We start from the raw sequence: 13,928 nt of genomic DNA, 5'->3' as shown, positions 1-13,928 counted from the left end.
GTGCAGGGGTGAGAGCTGGCTAGGAAGACCTCACATAAGAGTCTTTATGCCTAAGAAGGAACCTGTGAGAGGGCAGAAGAAGGGAAAGGCCACCCCACTCACATCGGCTGATCCCACTCTGCTCAATTGGGCTGGCCCAGGAGCACACCCATGGACTCCAGGCAGGGAAGCCTCATAGAGGAGGGCAATGGTGGCATTGTGGCAAACTGCAGGATCAAATCCCGATTTTGCTAAGAGACTATGTGCGCCAAAGAAAACTAGGAGTGGATTCTATTCTGGGAAACCATGTTGCAACCTTGGGAAGGGGAAGATGTGCTGAGCTGTGAGTCAGGGGCCTGGATTCTAGTGCTGGTGCTACTGTTTCTTAACTATGATCTTTGTAAGGAATCATATCTCTGTAGGGTGGGGATTCCATATCTCAAAAGTGAGGGGGCAGGACCAGGAGACCTAGGTCATCCCATGACTTTCAATGGTCATCATTCTCTATGTTTGTACAAACCATCTTGTGTACAAAGAGTCACAAAATGCTTTTAACTCTCAGTGCTTGGGAGAACCATGTTGTATCATTGGACCAGGCCAGAAATTTCTAGGTTATCTCCTCTTAAAACCCTGAGATTGAACGAGGATGCGTGCCAGAATAGAGAAAGTCATTTCATTTAGGATTACAAAGCCTACTCTTCCAGAGTGCCTGTTAATCAAGTATTATTTGCCCTCTTATCTTACAAATGAGAAAACTATGGAATGGTGTAGTGATTTGTCCAAGGCTACCCCCAGGGAGTTAGGGGCAGAGCTGGAAGGTGAACTGAAGAATTTTGATGTCATCATAAGCAATGCTTAGCTATTCTTTGACTCTGGTCATTTTCCACATCATGCTCATGAATCCAGGATCCTAGAGCAGCACATCTTTGTTTCAAGGGCCCTCCCTCACTACCCATTGTCTTCTAGAGCCCAAATCTTGCTTCAGCACAGCCAAAGCTAACATTTCAAGAAAATTCCTTTGTCTCAGGAAAGACTGGGTAGGGAATGGCAGCAGCCAATAAGAATGACCCCATTTCAATGGGCTCTCCAAAGGGCGTGTTGTATCATTTAGCCTCTTGAAAGGACAGGAGTACATCAAGGAGAAAAATAGATTTTAGTGGATACATGAAACTAGAGTCAGGAGAAACAGGTCCCACTTCTGGCTCTACCACTAACAACTTTGAGTAAGTCACTTGCCTTCTCTGAACTTCCATTTTTCCATCTGAAAATTAGCTATTCTCCAGGGTCTCTTTGGCTCTGATCTTCTGTGACCTGGGGTGTGCCATCAGCACCTTGGTTGAGGAAAGGCATTGATCAGTGCTGGCTTTGTTGTGACCATGGACTGAGCCACAGACATGTCCCTCAGCAGATGAAGGCCTTGCAGCACTAAATGAGTTGTTATGTAGGGCCGGTCACAGCTCTGCCTTGAGATGTCACCTTGCAGGCTGCTGCTTGTAATGGGGAGGCTGGCCTTCAACTTTGAAAGGCCAGGCCACAGAGGTTACAAAAGCCAATTTACATCTGGCCTGGGGTGAATGACAGGTTGCCTCAGGATCACACAAGAAGCATTTGGTATCAGCAAGAAGAGCATCTGAAAAACATTAGGTTGCCGAAACTGCTCTCTCAAAGTTACCAAGAAAACGCGAATGTTTCACGGTATCTAAAGGATTGCCGAAAGGTTCCAGGCTAAGGAGTGTAGCCTGGCCATTTGCAACCGGGAGGAGGCCCATACCCACACCAGGCTTACGTCCCAGGCCCAAGCACCCTGCCTGGGAAGGACCCATGTGAGCTTGTTCTTAGCCAGCAGGGGGCTGGTACTGAAGACCCTCTGCTCATGGGCCAGAGGCCTTTTGCTGCAGGAAGCTGGTGGTGCATGTGCATGCTCAGGGTGCAACTCAGTGGAATGAAGTTTGCTCAGACCTTTCTTCTTCCCCTAAGGTACTACAGGGCTCCTGGGTGCAATGATGGGTGGCCCAGAGCAGGGCTCATGCATCATTGCTTGTAGATTATGCCACTTTCCCCAACCCTGGATGCCCTGGGTCTGATTCACAGGCATAGATAGGCAGCATGAGTCCTGTAGGACAGAGAAGAAAAAGTTTGTGGGCCCACGACCATGCTCTTCATATGTAACGAGGCAGTGTGCAATAAAGGACAAGCCATCCATTTTAGAATCTAGTTATGCCCCTGCTATCAACTTGACAGCCATGTCACCTTAGGCTAATCACTTAACCCAGGAAGAGTTTTACTCACCTACGAAACGACAGTGGCCAGGGCAAGTGAAATAAAAACCACAGGTGTTTGGAATGTGAAAATTTCTTGGAGATCATCTTGACCACCTGCCTCATTTGGCAGATCAGAAAAATTGGAATCGGAGAGGGAAATTTGTGGGCTCAGAGTAACATAGAAAACAGAAGAGAAAACCCTGATGAAGGCTCCCGGTGTTCTGATTCCCAGTCCAGTGTTTGCTGTAGCCGGCTAGATGGCCTTTTAGGTTCCTTCCATCTCTCCATGCTCATGGACATGGAGAGAAAACTTTAGAAAGTTTTCTAAGTGCCCACTATGTGGCCCCCTTCTGGGATGAGACTTGTCTTTTCTAGGGAAGAAAGGGGAGAAGTGGCACTGCCAGGGACAGGCCTGGCTGTAGATGGTCCAGGCCCAAAGTGGTCTTAGCCAGAGGTGGTTTAGGATGGAGAAGGCCCAAGCATGAAACGGTCCAGTCCAGAGGCCCAGCTAGAGAAGGGCCAGACTGGAGATGGGCTGGCCTGGAGAGACTTAGAACCAAAGTGACCCTAGACAGGGCTCTCCCAGGCTAGCATGGCCCATGCAGGTTAGGGTCCCACCGTGGCATAATCTATAGTGGGTGAGATTTGAATTTCTCTTAGAGGCTCCTTTCACATGGCTGACCTGATCAGTCTATCTCCTGTCCCCACCCCGCTTCTCCTTACAGTGTGTGGTCAGCCCTCCCGCTCCCTGCCTAACCTGGTCAAGCGGATCATCGGCGGCCGGAACGCTGAGCCCGGCCTCTTCCCGTGGCAGGCCCTGATAGTGGTGGAGGACACCTCGAGGGTGCCAAATGACAAGTGGTTTGGGAGCGGGGCCTTGCTCTCTGAGTCCTGGATCCTCACAGCGGCCCATGTGCTGCGCTCGCAGCGTAGGGACAATACGGTGATTCCAGTCTCCAAGGAGCACGTCACTGTCTACCTTGGCCTGCACGACGTGCGGGACAAATCGGGGGCAGTCAACAGCTCAGCTGCCCGGGTGGTGCTCCACCCAGACTTCAACATCCAGAACTACAACCACGACATAGCTCTGGTGCAGCTGCGGGAGCCCGTGCCCCTGGGGCCCCACGTCATGCCTGTCTGCCTGCCCAGGCTCGAGCCCGAAGGCCCAGCCCCCCACGTGCTGGGCCTGGTGGCCGGCTGGGGCATCTCCAATCCCAACGTGACGGTGGATGAGATCATCAGCAGTGGCACGCGGACCCTGTCGGATGTCCTACAGTATGTCAAGTTACCCGTGGTGCCGCACGCTGAGTGCAAAACCAGCTATGAGTCCCGCTCCGGCAACTACAGCGTCACAGAGAACATGTTCTGCGCTGGCTACTATGAGGGCGGCAAGGACACTTGCCTTGGAGATAGTGGTGGGGCCTTCATCATCCTTGATGACTTGAGCCAGCGCTGGGTGGCCCATGGGCTGGTGTCCTGGGGTGGACCTGAAGAATGTGGCAGCAAGCAGGTCTATGGAGTCTACACGAAGGTCTCCAACTATGTGGACTGGGTGTGGGAGCAGATGGGCTCTCCGCAAAGTCTGGGGGAGCTCCAGGTAGAGCGGTGAGCTGACTCACTTCCTCAGGGCCTATCTACTCTGCCCCAGGCTGAGCGAGGCTACACCACACACTTCCAGCAGCACACTCCATGTTCCTGACCAGGCCACATAGAATGGAACACACTGACCGAGCAGAGACGCCATCCTCCTGCAAGACAGCAGTGTGGGTCAGGGAAAAGGCTCTAGGCAAGAGACCTGGGCCCTTGACTGTGTCCAAGTCCCGTCCCCTCTCTGGGCCTCAGTTTCCCCAGCAATACAAGGAGGGAGCTGGACCAAGGCCTCTGGGCCAACCCCAGCACTCCTGGCCAGGCCGTGCCCGGCTTCATCCCTGTGGCCTTCATTCACTCCTCACCATTTATCAAACCTATTGGTCTCACTGTTGATGTAACTGAGCTTGGACCTGATTATTACAAAATGGTTCTTTACATTGAACTAAACTCTAGTCTATATATTTTCCCAGCTCTGCCTCTAGGAGAAAATCACTGAGGTCTTGCGAGATAGGGCTCACAGCCTGGAGGCCCCCTCTCCTAGTGTAATGCATCGGAGCACTTTCAGCCCTGGGGTTTCTTTCCCAAAAGCTTCTTGCAATCTAAGCCTTATCCCTTATGTTCCCCATTATAGGAATTTCAAAGGGCAAAGAGAAAGTTGGGAAGGTTCATGTTTATTGGAGCGAGTAGAATAGCAGTAGGAGGCTCCTCCAACTCCTTAAATTCCTACTGTTGACTCAGAACACGTCATTTGGGCCCATATGCCACTCTCGAACACCAGCTGACACCACAGGGTGTCCAACCTGCTGCTCCAAACAAGCACAAAGCAACTTTTCAGCCTTTAAATGTATCATCTAGAAAGGCTACCTGAGCTCCAGCCCCGGATGTGAAGACTTGGCTGATTATTTGGAAAAAGAAAAGACCCGCACTGTGCCCTGCTGTGCTTTTGGGCAGGATGATGGAAGAAAGGGTGGGCTTGGGACATTAGGAGTCACCCAAGTCCTGCCAGGCTGCCCAGCATCCCTGGGCCTGAGCCGGGTGGAGAATCTTCCCAGCAGGATGTGCAGAGGGATCTACTTCTTTGTTTTCCAGGGACCAGAGGTCAAGGGAAGGAGAGACTCACCCGTGACAGGCAGTGAAAAGAGATGGAGAGCTAAGTCCTGGGTTCTAGCTCCAGCTCTGGCCCCAACTGGCTGTGTAACCTTTGACAAATCATTTTCCTTCTCAGAGCCTCAGTGTCCCCACCAGTAAAAGGAAGGCAAGAGGACCCTCTAGCACTCAGAGCTGCCGTGATTGCCAGGAGCATGTCGCTGGCTCTCACAGGTTCGATTGTCCTCCTTCCCCCTGGAGCACTCTCTCTTGGGAATCTCCATCAGAGAGAGGCAGCCAGGGAACCCTGGGACAGGGATTCCAGGAGAACAACAGGGAAGTGTCCGCTTTCCCATTGGTTCATCAGAGCACACTCCTATGTCTGCGAACAGCACATGTAGAGGATGCTGTATTTTGTATATTTTATATCACATGCTTCACTACTCTGTAAGGGGCCTCTGCAATCTGTTTCTCCTGCCAGTGGTCTAAAGTGGAAATAAACCCTCTGTGGATAACCAACAGCCTCCGTTTGGGTGTTTGGTTATTGTTGTTGAAGTATGTTTGTTGGTTTTGACTTTTTGAAAAAAAAAATCAGCCCCTTTTTAAGCCAAAATCTCCCTTGCTACAGAAAAAGTACAATCTTTGGCACCTGGACATCATCCAGGAAGAGGCAATGAAGAAAGGAGTTGGTACACTGATGGGTTTCCTTCTCAGAGGCCGCATGTTCCTTCATTTATGTGCTGCCATTTAAGTCCTTGACTTCAAACTAGCCTGAAAAACAAGGTTGTGTGCGCAAAGCTCTCACACAGGCGAAAGGAGTTAAACGTAAGAGGAATAGAGATTGAAGTACTATGGGGACTTAAAGGACGGAGGGATTCACACAGCTAGAAGGGACTGGAATAGCTTTGCAGAGGCTTCAAAGGATGCACCAGGAGGTGGGAGGGAAGGGGCAGAGTGGACAAAGATACTGAAGCAGGAAGTCAGGCCAGTGGGAGCAGCGGGCGTTGTTAGAGTGTGAGGAGTCTTACAAGCCATACTCTATTTGGACTCTGTTCTGGAACCAGTGATTCTCTAAGTTTAGGATATATATATATCAGAACCACCGGGGGAGCTTTGTTAAAAGTGCCAACTGCTGGGTCTCACCCATCAGAAATTTTGAATTCAGCAGGTCTGAGGGCAGGCAGCACGGTGTGGAAAGTGGGGAGGTGAGCTAGCGATGGCAGCTATGAAGCTGCTGCAACTGCCCTGATGAGAGATGGTGAAGAACCACCAGCCTAGGGCTGAGGCAGTGCAGACATGGGGCAGGCCGTTTAAATGCATTTAAGTGGTATATTCGGCAGGGCTTGGACTGTAGGCATCTCTCAGAAAGTGCAGGCATGGGGGTGCCTGTGTGGCAAAGCTAACCTGAGAGTGAGGGCTTGCCAGGGGACGCAATCTGGTTTGCCTTTGTTTTTGGTTTGTATCTTAATGAAAACGTCATGCTTTTTACACTACTGAGAACAAAAAGAAGCATAAATTATGCTTTACATTTTTATATGTTGCTGGCTTCAAGGACTATTACGTCTGATGTTCTGTTATATTTCTGATTTTCATTTTCTTCTAGGTATTTGGACTTTATGTTGTGACATATTCAGACCCTGGGGTACCTTGGTTACATGGAGAGTGCATTGTGACTTTGTGACATGGAGTTACTCTCTGCTTCTCCTAGTGATTTACCACCAGCTTAGTGACTGATCATCGGGACTGAAGAAAAGGGAGGCAGTTGGTGCAGACATTGATAGACACCTGGAATAACAAAGGGCAGGAGGTTGGTGACAGTGAAGACCAGGGCTTGGTTTTGCTGGGTTTGAAGAGTTTATGAGCAGTGTAGCTGGAATTATAAGTAGGCAGTGAAAAGGAGTGAATTTCAGAGCACAGGGTAGATTTAAAGACACTGCTTTGAAATTCATCAGCATGTGATGGCATGGAGATAGATGGTATTAACTACTGGAAATCTGCAGAAAAGAAAGGAAGACCAAGAGCTGAATAAGAGAAACACCAGCATGGAAGGCATGAAGAAAAGAGATGTCCCAAGAAAGACATAGACCAAAAAAAAAAAAAAGAGGAATTTATCATTCCTCATGCTTCAGAAGCCAAGGAGGGAAAACTGTCAAGAGGGATGATGAAGTGGTCACAGTGTCCAACACTGCTTGAGGGTCCAGGCGAATGCCTATAGGATGGTACTGCCCCAGGACAGGGGCCAGTCTTTCGTCATGTCTGAGGGAGTACACAGGCAGCAGGCTCAGTGCCTGTGTTTAAAGTCTCTAACACTTTTTTCTTCCCCTGTCCTCTCTCCCACCTCCCTCTGTCCTCCCTGCTCTCTCTCTGGCCTCATTCTCTGCAAGAAGGATTTTTAGCTCTTTCCTGAGAGTCAGGAAACTGCCCTTGCATCCTCCCTTCCTTATGGCTTGTGATAAAAATTATATGCCCAATTCTCCAGGTTTTGGTTCCTTGAAACCTACAAATGTTTATTCTTACCACAAAGCCTGACCATTCAAATGAAAGTCTGCATTTCCAGACTTTGGTTTCTACTTGGCTCTTCCAAAATTCAAAACCATATCCAGTCTTCACCTAAAACAGCGGATGGGGACCCATCCATTCTTCAATGCTTGCGTAGCCACAAGGCAAGGAGAATTCCTAGGAATGGAATATACATCAGATAAAATTTCAGAAATAGTAACCTCCTATATATGTAAATATCACTGTTAAAGTTCCATTTATGGTCCCAGAGCCATTCTAGCTCATCTATGATGGTAGGTCTATTAAATATTCAAATGGCTGCTCATTTCCAAGTTTGTGCAGTGCATGGCGCTTTCTTCCCCTGAATCCAGCTCCAAAGCAGAGGGAAGAATGTGGGGACTGGGTGTCAACTCCTCTTTGCAGAAGCTTTACTATGGGCGGGCAGAGAGGGAATGAGTGGGAAGCAGGGAAATGGAAACTTACTTTTAGGAAGAGAAGTCTTGACTTTGTTTTGGAGGCATAGGAGGGGCAATGGAAATTACAGGAAAGGGGTGAGAATCCCCAAGGCCAGGTCCCCAGGAGTTTAGAAGTGAGGAGACCCAGAGCACAGAATTTGTTCTGAAGAGAAGAAAGTTTACAGGAGGAGAAGATGGGGAGGACGATGGTCCGGGGAGTTCCCACCAGTGGGCTTTGAGCATCTGCTGGGAACGGGGCAGGCTGTGTGCTTGGGGCAGCTGGCCAAGGGCATGTGGATGCTGCTGGGAGGTGCTGAGGTTGCAGCACATTGATCTGTGATTTTTCTCAGACTGTGACAACTACTAAGGGGGCAGGTGACTGCCTGGATCCAGGGGCTGGGGGAGGAGTGCTCTGGGAAACCACATAGTGAAGAGTTAGTGGTGCTGGCCAGAGTGGGAAAAGCCCAGAGCTGGGAGTCAGGAGATCCAGAATTACAGCCTTGCCACCACTACCCATAGAATAGCTTTCGGCAAGCCAATTCCCTTCTCTAGGCCTTGGTTTCTTCAGCTATGTGAGGGGAGGGACAGACTAGGTGGTCTCCAAGGGCTATTCAGCTGTAATGTGTGTGTGTGTGTGCATCTATGAACCCACATCAGTGGAAAACAGATGGTGGAACTGGCAGGCATTTATGGGGTCTCCAACCCCAGAAGGCCTCGAGTAAGGGCTTCTCTGAGGAAACAAGATCTCGGTGGATGGAACATGAGGATTCCTTATTAGTCAGGATCCTTTCATTTGTGACAGAAACTCAACATAAACAGCTTAAGGGGTGGAGTTGGAGGGGGGCAGAAAGAAAGAGAGAGAGAGAGAGAGAGAGAGAGAGAGAGAGAGAGAGAGAGAATGTATAGGTTCACGTAACTGAAAAGACCATACCAAAAGGCTTCAGGTATGGTTAGATCAAAGGGCTCAACTGCCAGGAAATAATCTCTCTTGCTTTCCACACCCCTCATCTTTCGGCTCCACTTCCCTCTATGTTGACAGGTAGGGTCATTCTCAGAAGACTCTCCATGAAGTGATTGTTGGAAGATCTTAGCTTATAGCCAACAGCTTAGCAGCCCAAGCAGAGAATGACTCTTTTTTTCTAATATGTTTAGCAAAATTCCCAAGTCAGGCTTTCATTGGCCTGGCCAAGGTTACATAACCACCTCTGAGCGATTGCTATGACCAGGGGGTACATGGCTTTGAGCATTCACATTCCTATCCCTGAGCCCAGAGGTGAAGTCATTCCAACTCTGGCTGCATAGACTAAGGATGGGGTAAGTACAGATCCCAAAGAAAAATTGGGCTGGTATTATCAGAAGGGGCAAAGGGTGCTGGGAGATCAAAAATAACAGTTGTTCCCAACAGGGTGATGAGTTAGTAGCTCTGGCAATGGGCAAGAAGGAGCCCAGAGTATGACCTGTCCCTCCCTCCCTTGGCTGCAGTGTGTGGGCTCCCCAAGTTCTCCCGGACGCTGATGGCCAGGATCTTCAATGGACGCCCAGCCCAGAAGGGCACCACTCCCTGGATTGCCATGTTGTCACAGCCGCATGGGCAACACTTCTGTGGGGGCTCCCTTATAGGTAAGGAGAAGGTAGAAGGGTGGACGCTAAGGCACCGAACCCTCTTCCTAAAGACTGACCAAGGTTTCTCCATTGAGAATCACTGTCCCCACTGGTGTCAGGGCCCAGCAGTACAGTGTGGTAGAAAGAGTCCTTAACTGGAGCCATGAGACATGTGTTCTTGCTCTTACTGATTTTTTCAGTCAACAGATAGCTACTGAATCCTGATCAGCCTCTGGCACTGGGAAGGTGTAAGTCAGAGAGTCAGCCCCCCAGCCATGAATTACAGCAGAAGACACCTATGTGGGGCTCAAAGGCAGGGTGTCCCAAGGCTTCAGGATCAAGGCTAACCAGGAAACTCACCCCTGGAGAGTCAGGAAGGTAGATTTATTATACAAAGGCCTTAAATGCTATGCTCGGGAATTTAGATCTTACCCTGAATGCAGCTGTAGGTTTATAAGCATGTTCTGGAAAGTTCTCTCCAGAGGCAGCATGGACCAAAAGGAGAGGGTGTCTGGAGGCCAGGAGTTCAGTGAGGGGTCTATTGCAGGAGCAGAGATAGAAGTCATTAGCCTTTAAATAAGAACAGGGCATGAGGGATGGAAATAAGGAGGCAGATTCAAAAGCACTGGGAAATAAGATTGCCACCTTTGTATTGGATGGAGTGTGGGTAGGAGCAAGGATGGGAAAGGAATGGCTGATGGCTCTCCCTGCCACGGTTGGTCCAGATGATCTATGTCTGGATGTAGAAACGTACTAGGCTGACCACCAGGAGACCCAGGGCCTGGGCCTGGCCCTGCCACTAACATGCTGGCTGACCCTGGACATCCCTGCTTTCTTCAGGTCTCAGGGTCTATGCCTATAAAATGAGAGGTTTGGATCAGAGCAGTGGGTCTCAGTCCTGGAAGCAGTAGAATTACCTAAGGGAATGTTGAAAACTTACCTGTGCGTAGGCTCCACCCCCATGACTTAAATGCTCTGGATACAGGCCCAGAAACTGATTTTCTCTTTTTTTGTTGTCCAGGTTACTCCAATTTGCAGCCAGTACAGCTAGCTACTGATCAGTACTTTTTAAAACTTTAATGTGCATAGGAATTAGCTGGGGATCTTGCTAAAATGCAGATTGTGATTCAGAGGATGCAAGGGGGTTCTAAGAGTCTCCATTTCTAAGACGCTCCCAGTGATGCTGGTGCTGCTGGCCCAGGGACCACACTTTGAGAGGCAAGGCCTGAGGGGCAGCCCGTGAGCACAGGGTTTCTGTGCACCTGCGTTGCTCTATCTGGTGCTTACCAGCAACATGGGTTTAAGGGATCCCTGAAACCCTCTTTAAAATGTCCAGTCCTGGCCTGGATTGGAAGAGGCAGTTGACATCATAGGTTTAACCCTTCACCTTCAGATTGGGATCATGCGAGAGTCTGAGTAGGGGCTGTGAAATACCATGGAGAGGGGTGTGGCCATTTGCAGGGTCTGGAGGGGTGCCCTGGAGCAGTCTGAAGGTCCTCAGCTCCAGGCAGGGTAGGCGGGACCTGGCAGTGCAGGGCAGCGGGTACATATGCCCCGTTCTCCAGGCTCCAGCTGGATTGTGACAGCCGCTCACTGCCTCCACCAGCCGCTTGATCCAGAGGACCCAACCTTGCACAATTCAAACTTGCTCAGCCCTTCTGACTTCAAAATCATCATGGGTGAGTGAGGGGCAAGCTGATTCCCGAAGCCAGTTGTGGTTCTGGGAATGGGGTGACACTGCTGCCATTTTGCAAGGCATGCCCACTCACTCCCTCACTCATTTGTCAGGGCAGGACACCTGGGATGAAGGTTCAGGGACCTGAGTCCAAGTCCAAGGCTATGTGACCATGAGCAAGTCATTAAAGTCTAGGCTTCAGTTTTCACAAGGGTAAAGTAAGGAGCCCAGTCTAGGTAATTTCCAAAGATCCTTTTGGCTCCTGCAAATCCATGGTTTCAAATCGATCATACATATACAATCAGACTCCCTTCTCCTTTATAAAATCAAGACCACTAACTGATTCAACTCAGCTCAACACATATTTATTTACTGACACTATGCCAGCATCCAAGGACACAGTATAATTAAGACCTAGTTCCTGCCCACAGGGAGCTTACAGTCTAATAAAGGAATAAGATGTGAGCACAGAGACCTCTAACAGAAGGCAGGAAACAGTAAGTTCTGTAGAAGGGGAACAGATAAAGTGCCATGGGAGCTCATAAAGAAAAGACTTCTAATAAAGAATCTTAGAGGCTTTATGGAGGAAGCAACGTGTGACCCAGGCACTGAGGGTGAGTATATGGATTCAACATGTGGCAACAGACATAAGAACAAGCATTATAAGGCAATGGGATCAGCTCATGAGGTAAGACAGAGGTGGGAACTCATGAGAATATGTGGGGAATGGCAAGTAGGGTGGGATGGCTGGGGAAAGGTGGGTGAAGGGCAGTGAAAGGGTTAAGGCTGGAAGCATGGGCTGGATGGGACCCAGGTCGGGGGCTGATGGGGAGTAAGGGGGAACCTTACCCTCCACTGCTCCCATGCCTTATGTGCCTTCTTCTTACCCAGGCAAGCACTGGAGGATCCGGTCAGATGAAAGTGAACAGCATCTCAGGGTCAAACGCATCATCCTCCATCCCCTGTATGACCCCCAAACATTCGAGAATGATGTGGCTCTGGTGGAGCTTTTGGACAGCCCAACGCTGAATCAATTCGTAATGCCCATCTGTCTGCCTGAGGAGCCCCCGCAGGAAGGTATCCTCCCCCACCTGATCCCACCTCTGCAGAGCAGCTGATGCCTGAGCAGGGAGTTCTTCCCCATTGCTGGTGAAGCCCTGGTGCCAGCTGAGTCAGCTGACAGGGTCTGCATGGCACCAGCTGCCTCCCCACTAAAGCCGCGTCAGAACTGGTCCCCAGGTAGCAGAAGCAGTAGGAAGCACACAGTACACAGGTAGGTCTAATGGTCCAGATGGGAAAACAAAACCTAGACTACTTATTATAACAGGGAGAATTTAATACAGGGTATTGGAGGACTGGATAAGTGAAAGGGAAAAGCTGAGATAATAGAGATAGTGCTTGCAGGAAGAAGCCACCGACCCCAGGGCAGAGGAAACAAAAGGAAGAGCCTGGAACTATAGAACCTAGAAGCTTGGAAAAGGGGCCCTATGGAGCCAGGACTTAGGCCTCTGAAGAAGAGGCTGATGTGCTAAGGAAAATAGCTAGAACCAACTGCCACTACTGGGATGAAAAACCATTACCAGAGTGACACCAACAATCACAGAAAGTCTTCCAGTCTCCCTGAAAGTGCCTGTTATTTTCAGAAAAACAGCTAGCAAAGCAGAACTGCCAGGTCAGGGTCCCATCCACAGCACCATGGAGCAAAGTATAGAAGAGTAAGTCTAGAGCCGAAGGACAAAGGCTTAATAACCAACACGAGCTCAAACCCCATTGCTGCCGCTTCCTACTTGGGTGATCTTGAGGAAGAACTGGAGATAATATTCCATGGGGGGTTGTGATATTTAAGTGAGATAACATACTTAGACTTATCTAACACAGAGTTAGAGTCCAACCCATGCCAGTTGGCTTCCTTTCATGAAAAATTCAGTGGGGCCATGTCATAGTTCACTTCCTTTAGCTCAAATATGAAAAAAAAAAAATGGCTACAATGGAACCCTGAGAATTACTTACAGGAACTGAGCCAACAGGGAAGGCACAGGTACAGCTGGCTCTGCCACACTGGGTGCCATGTGGCTACCATGTGCCAGTTGCTTTATATTCATCAACTTACTGTTCATGAAAGCCTTGCAAGGTGGCATTGTGGCCTCATTTTACAGATGAGAAAACTGAGTCTCAGTAAGGTGAAGTGACTCACCTAGGATACAGCTTATATGAAGGAGATCTGGGGCTATAGCGCAGATTTTCCGTCTTTAAGCTCAGGCTGTTTTCAGTATCCAGGTTCTATTTCAAATAAAAAAATAATTGTTCTGTCAATGTTCAACCCATTTCCACATTGCACCCAACTGGCCAATTTCATGGACTTCTAAAATATCAGAGCTGGGTTTTAGAAAATACTGAGTTCAACATCTTCATTTTGGGAAACTGAGACTTAGAAGGGGGGAGGGGAGAAGGCCTTGCTGAAGGCAGGACAACATATCGTTGAGTAGGCTGGGCTTTGTATTTATGCACTATTACTGATTGAGCACCTACTATGTGCCAACGTTGTTATAGGCATGGGGATACAGCAGTGAACAAAATAGAAAAGATTACTGCTCTCATGGAGCCTACGTTCCATGCTAGTTGGGGGTTGGAGGGAAGAGACAACTAAGCAAGTAAACCAGATAACAAGTGTCCCCAGCTCTGTTGCAGGTAACCTCCAGCCCAGCAGCCTTTCCTGTCTCCCTCCCCACCATGCTGCCTTTCCTTGCAGGGGACAAGTTGGCCCTTCCTCCACAGACAGAG

The 13,928-nt window shown here is 49.3% G+C and overlaps 1 protein-coding gene across 5 annotated transcripts in view; it reads left to right on the top strand.

Annotated features, from left to right (window-relative positions):
- Positions 1 to 13,928, top strand: part of MASP1 (MBL associated serine protease 1) — a 67,139-nt gene that overhangs the window by 47,646 nt on the left and 5,565 nt on the right. For 2 of the 5 annotated variants that reach the window (XM_045539894.1, XM_045539892.1), the window contains one exon: positions 2,966 to 5,437. In XM_045539894.1, the coding sequence (XP_045395850.1) occupies positions 2,966 to 3,849 (884 nt within the window). In that variant the 3' untranslated portion in view covers positions 3,850 to 5,437. Of the gene's footprint in view, positions 1 to 2,965; positions 5,438 to 6,624; positions 6,720 to 9,352; positions 9,491 to 11,037; positions 11,152 to 11,578; positions 12,225 to 13,928 lie in introns of those variants that run through there. The other 3 variants (XM_045539895.1, XM_045539896.1, XM_045539897.1) reach the window with 3 other exon arrangements.

This window comes from Lemur catta, chromosome 1, assembly GCF_020740605.2.
Source record: "Lemur catta isolate mLemCat1 chromosome 1, mLemCat1.pri, whole genome shotgun sequence".
In the NCBI taxonomy this organism is placed as follows: domain Eukaryota; kingdom Metazoa; phylum Chordata; class Mammalia; order Primates; family Lemuridae; genus Lemur; species Lemur catta.
The sequence above is the reverse complement of the archived record's forward strand: the minus strand, read 5'-3'. Positions and strand labels throughout refer to the sequence as shown.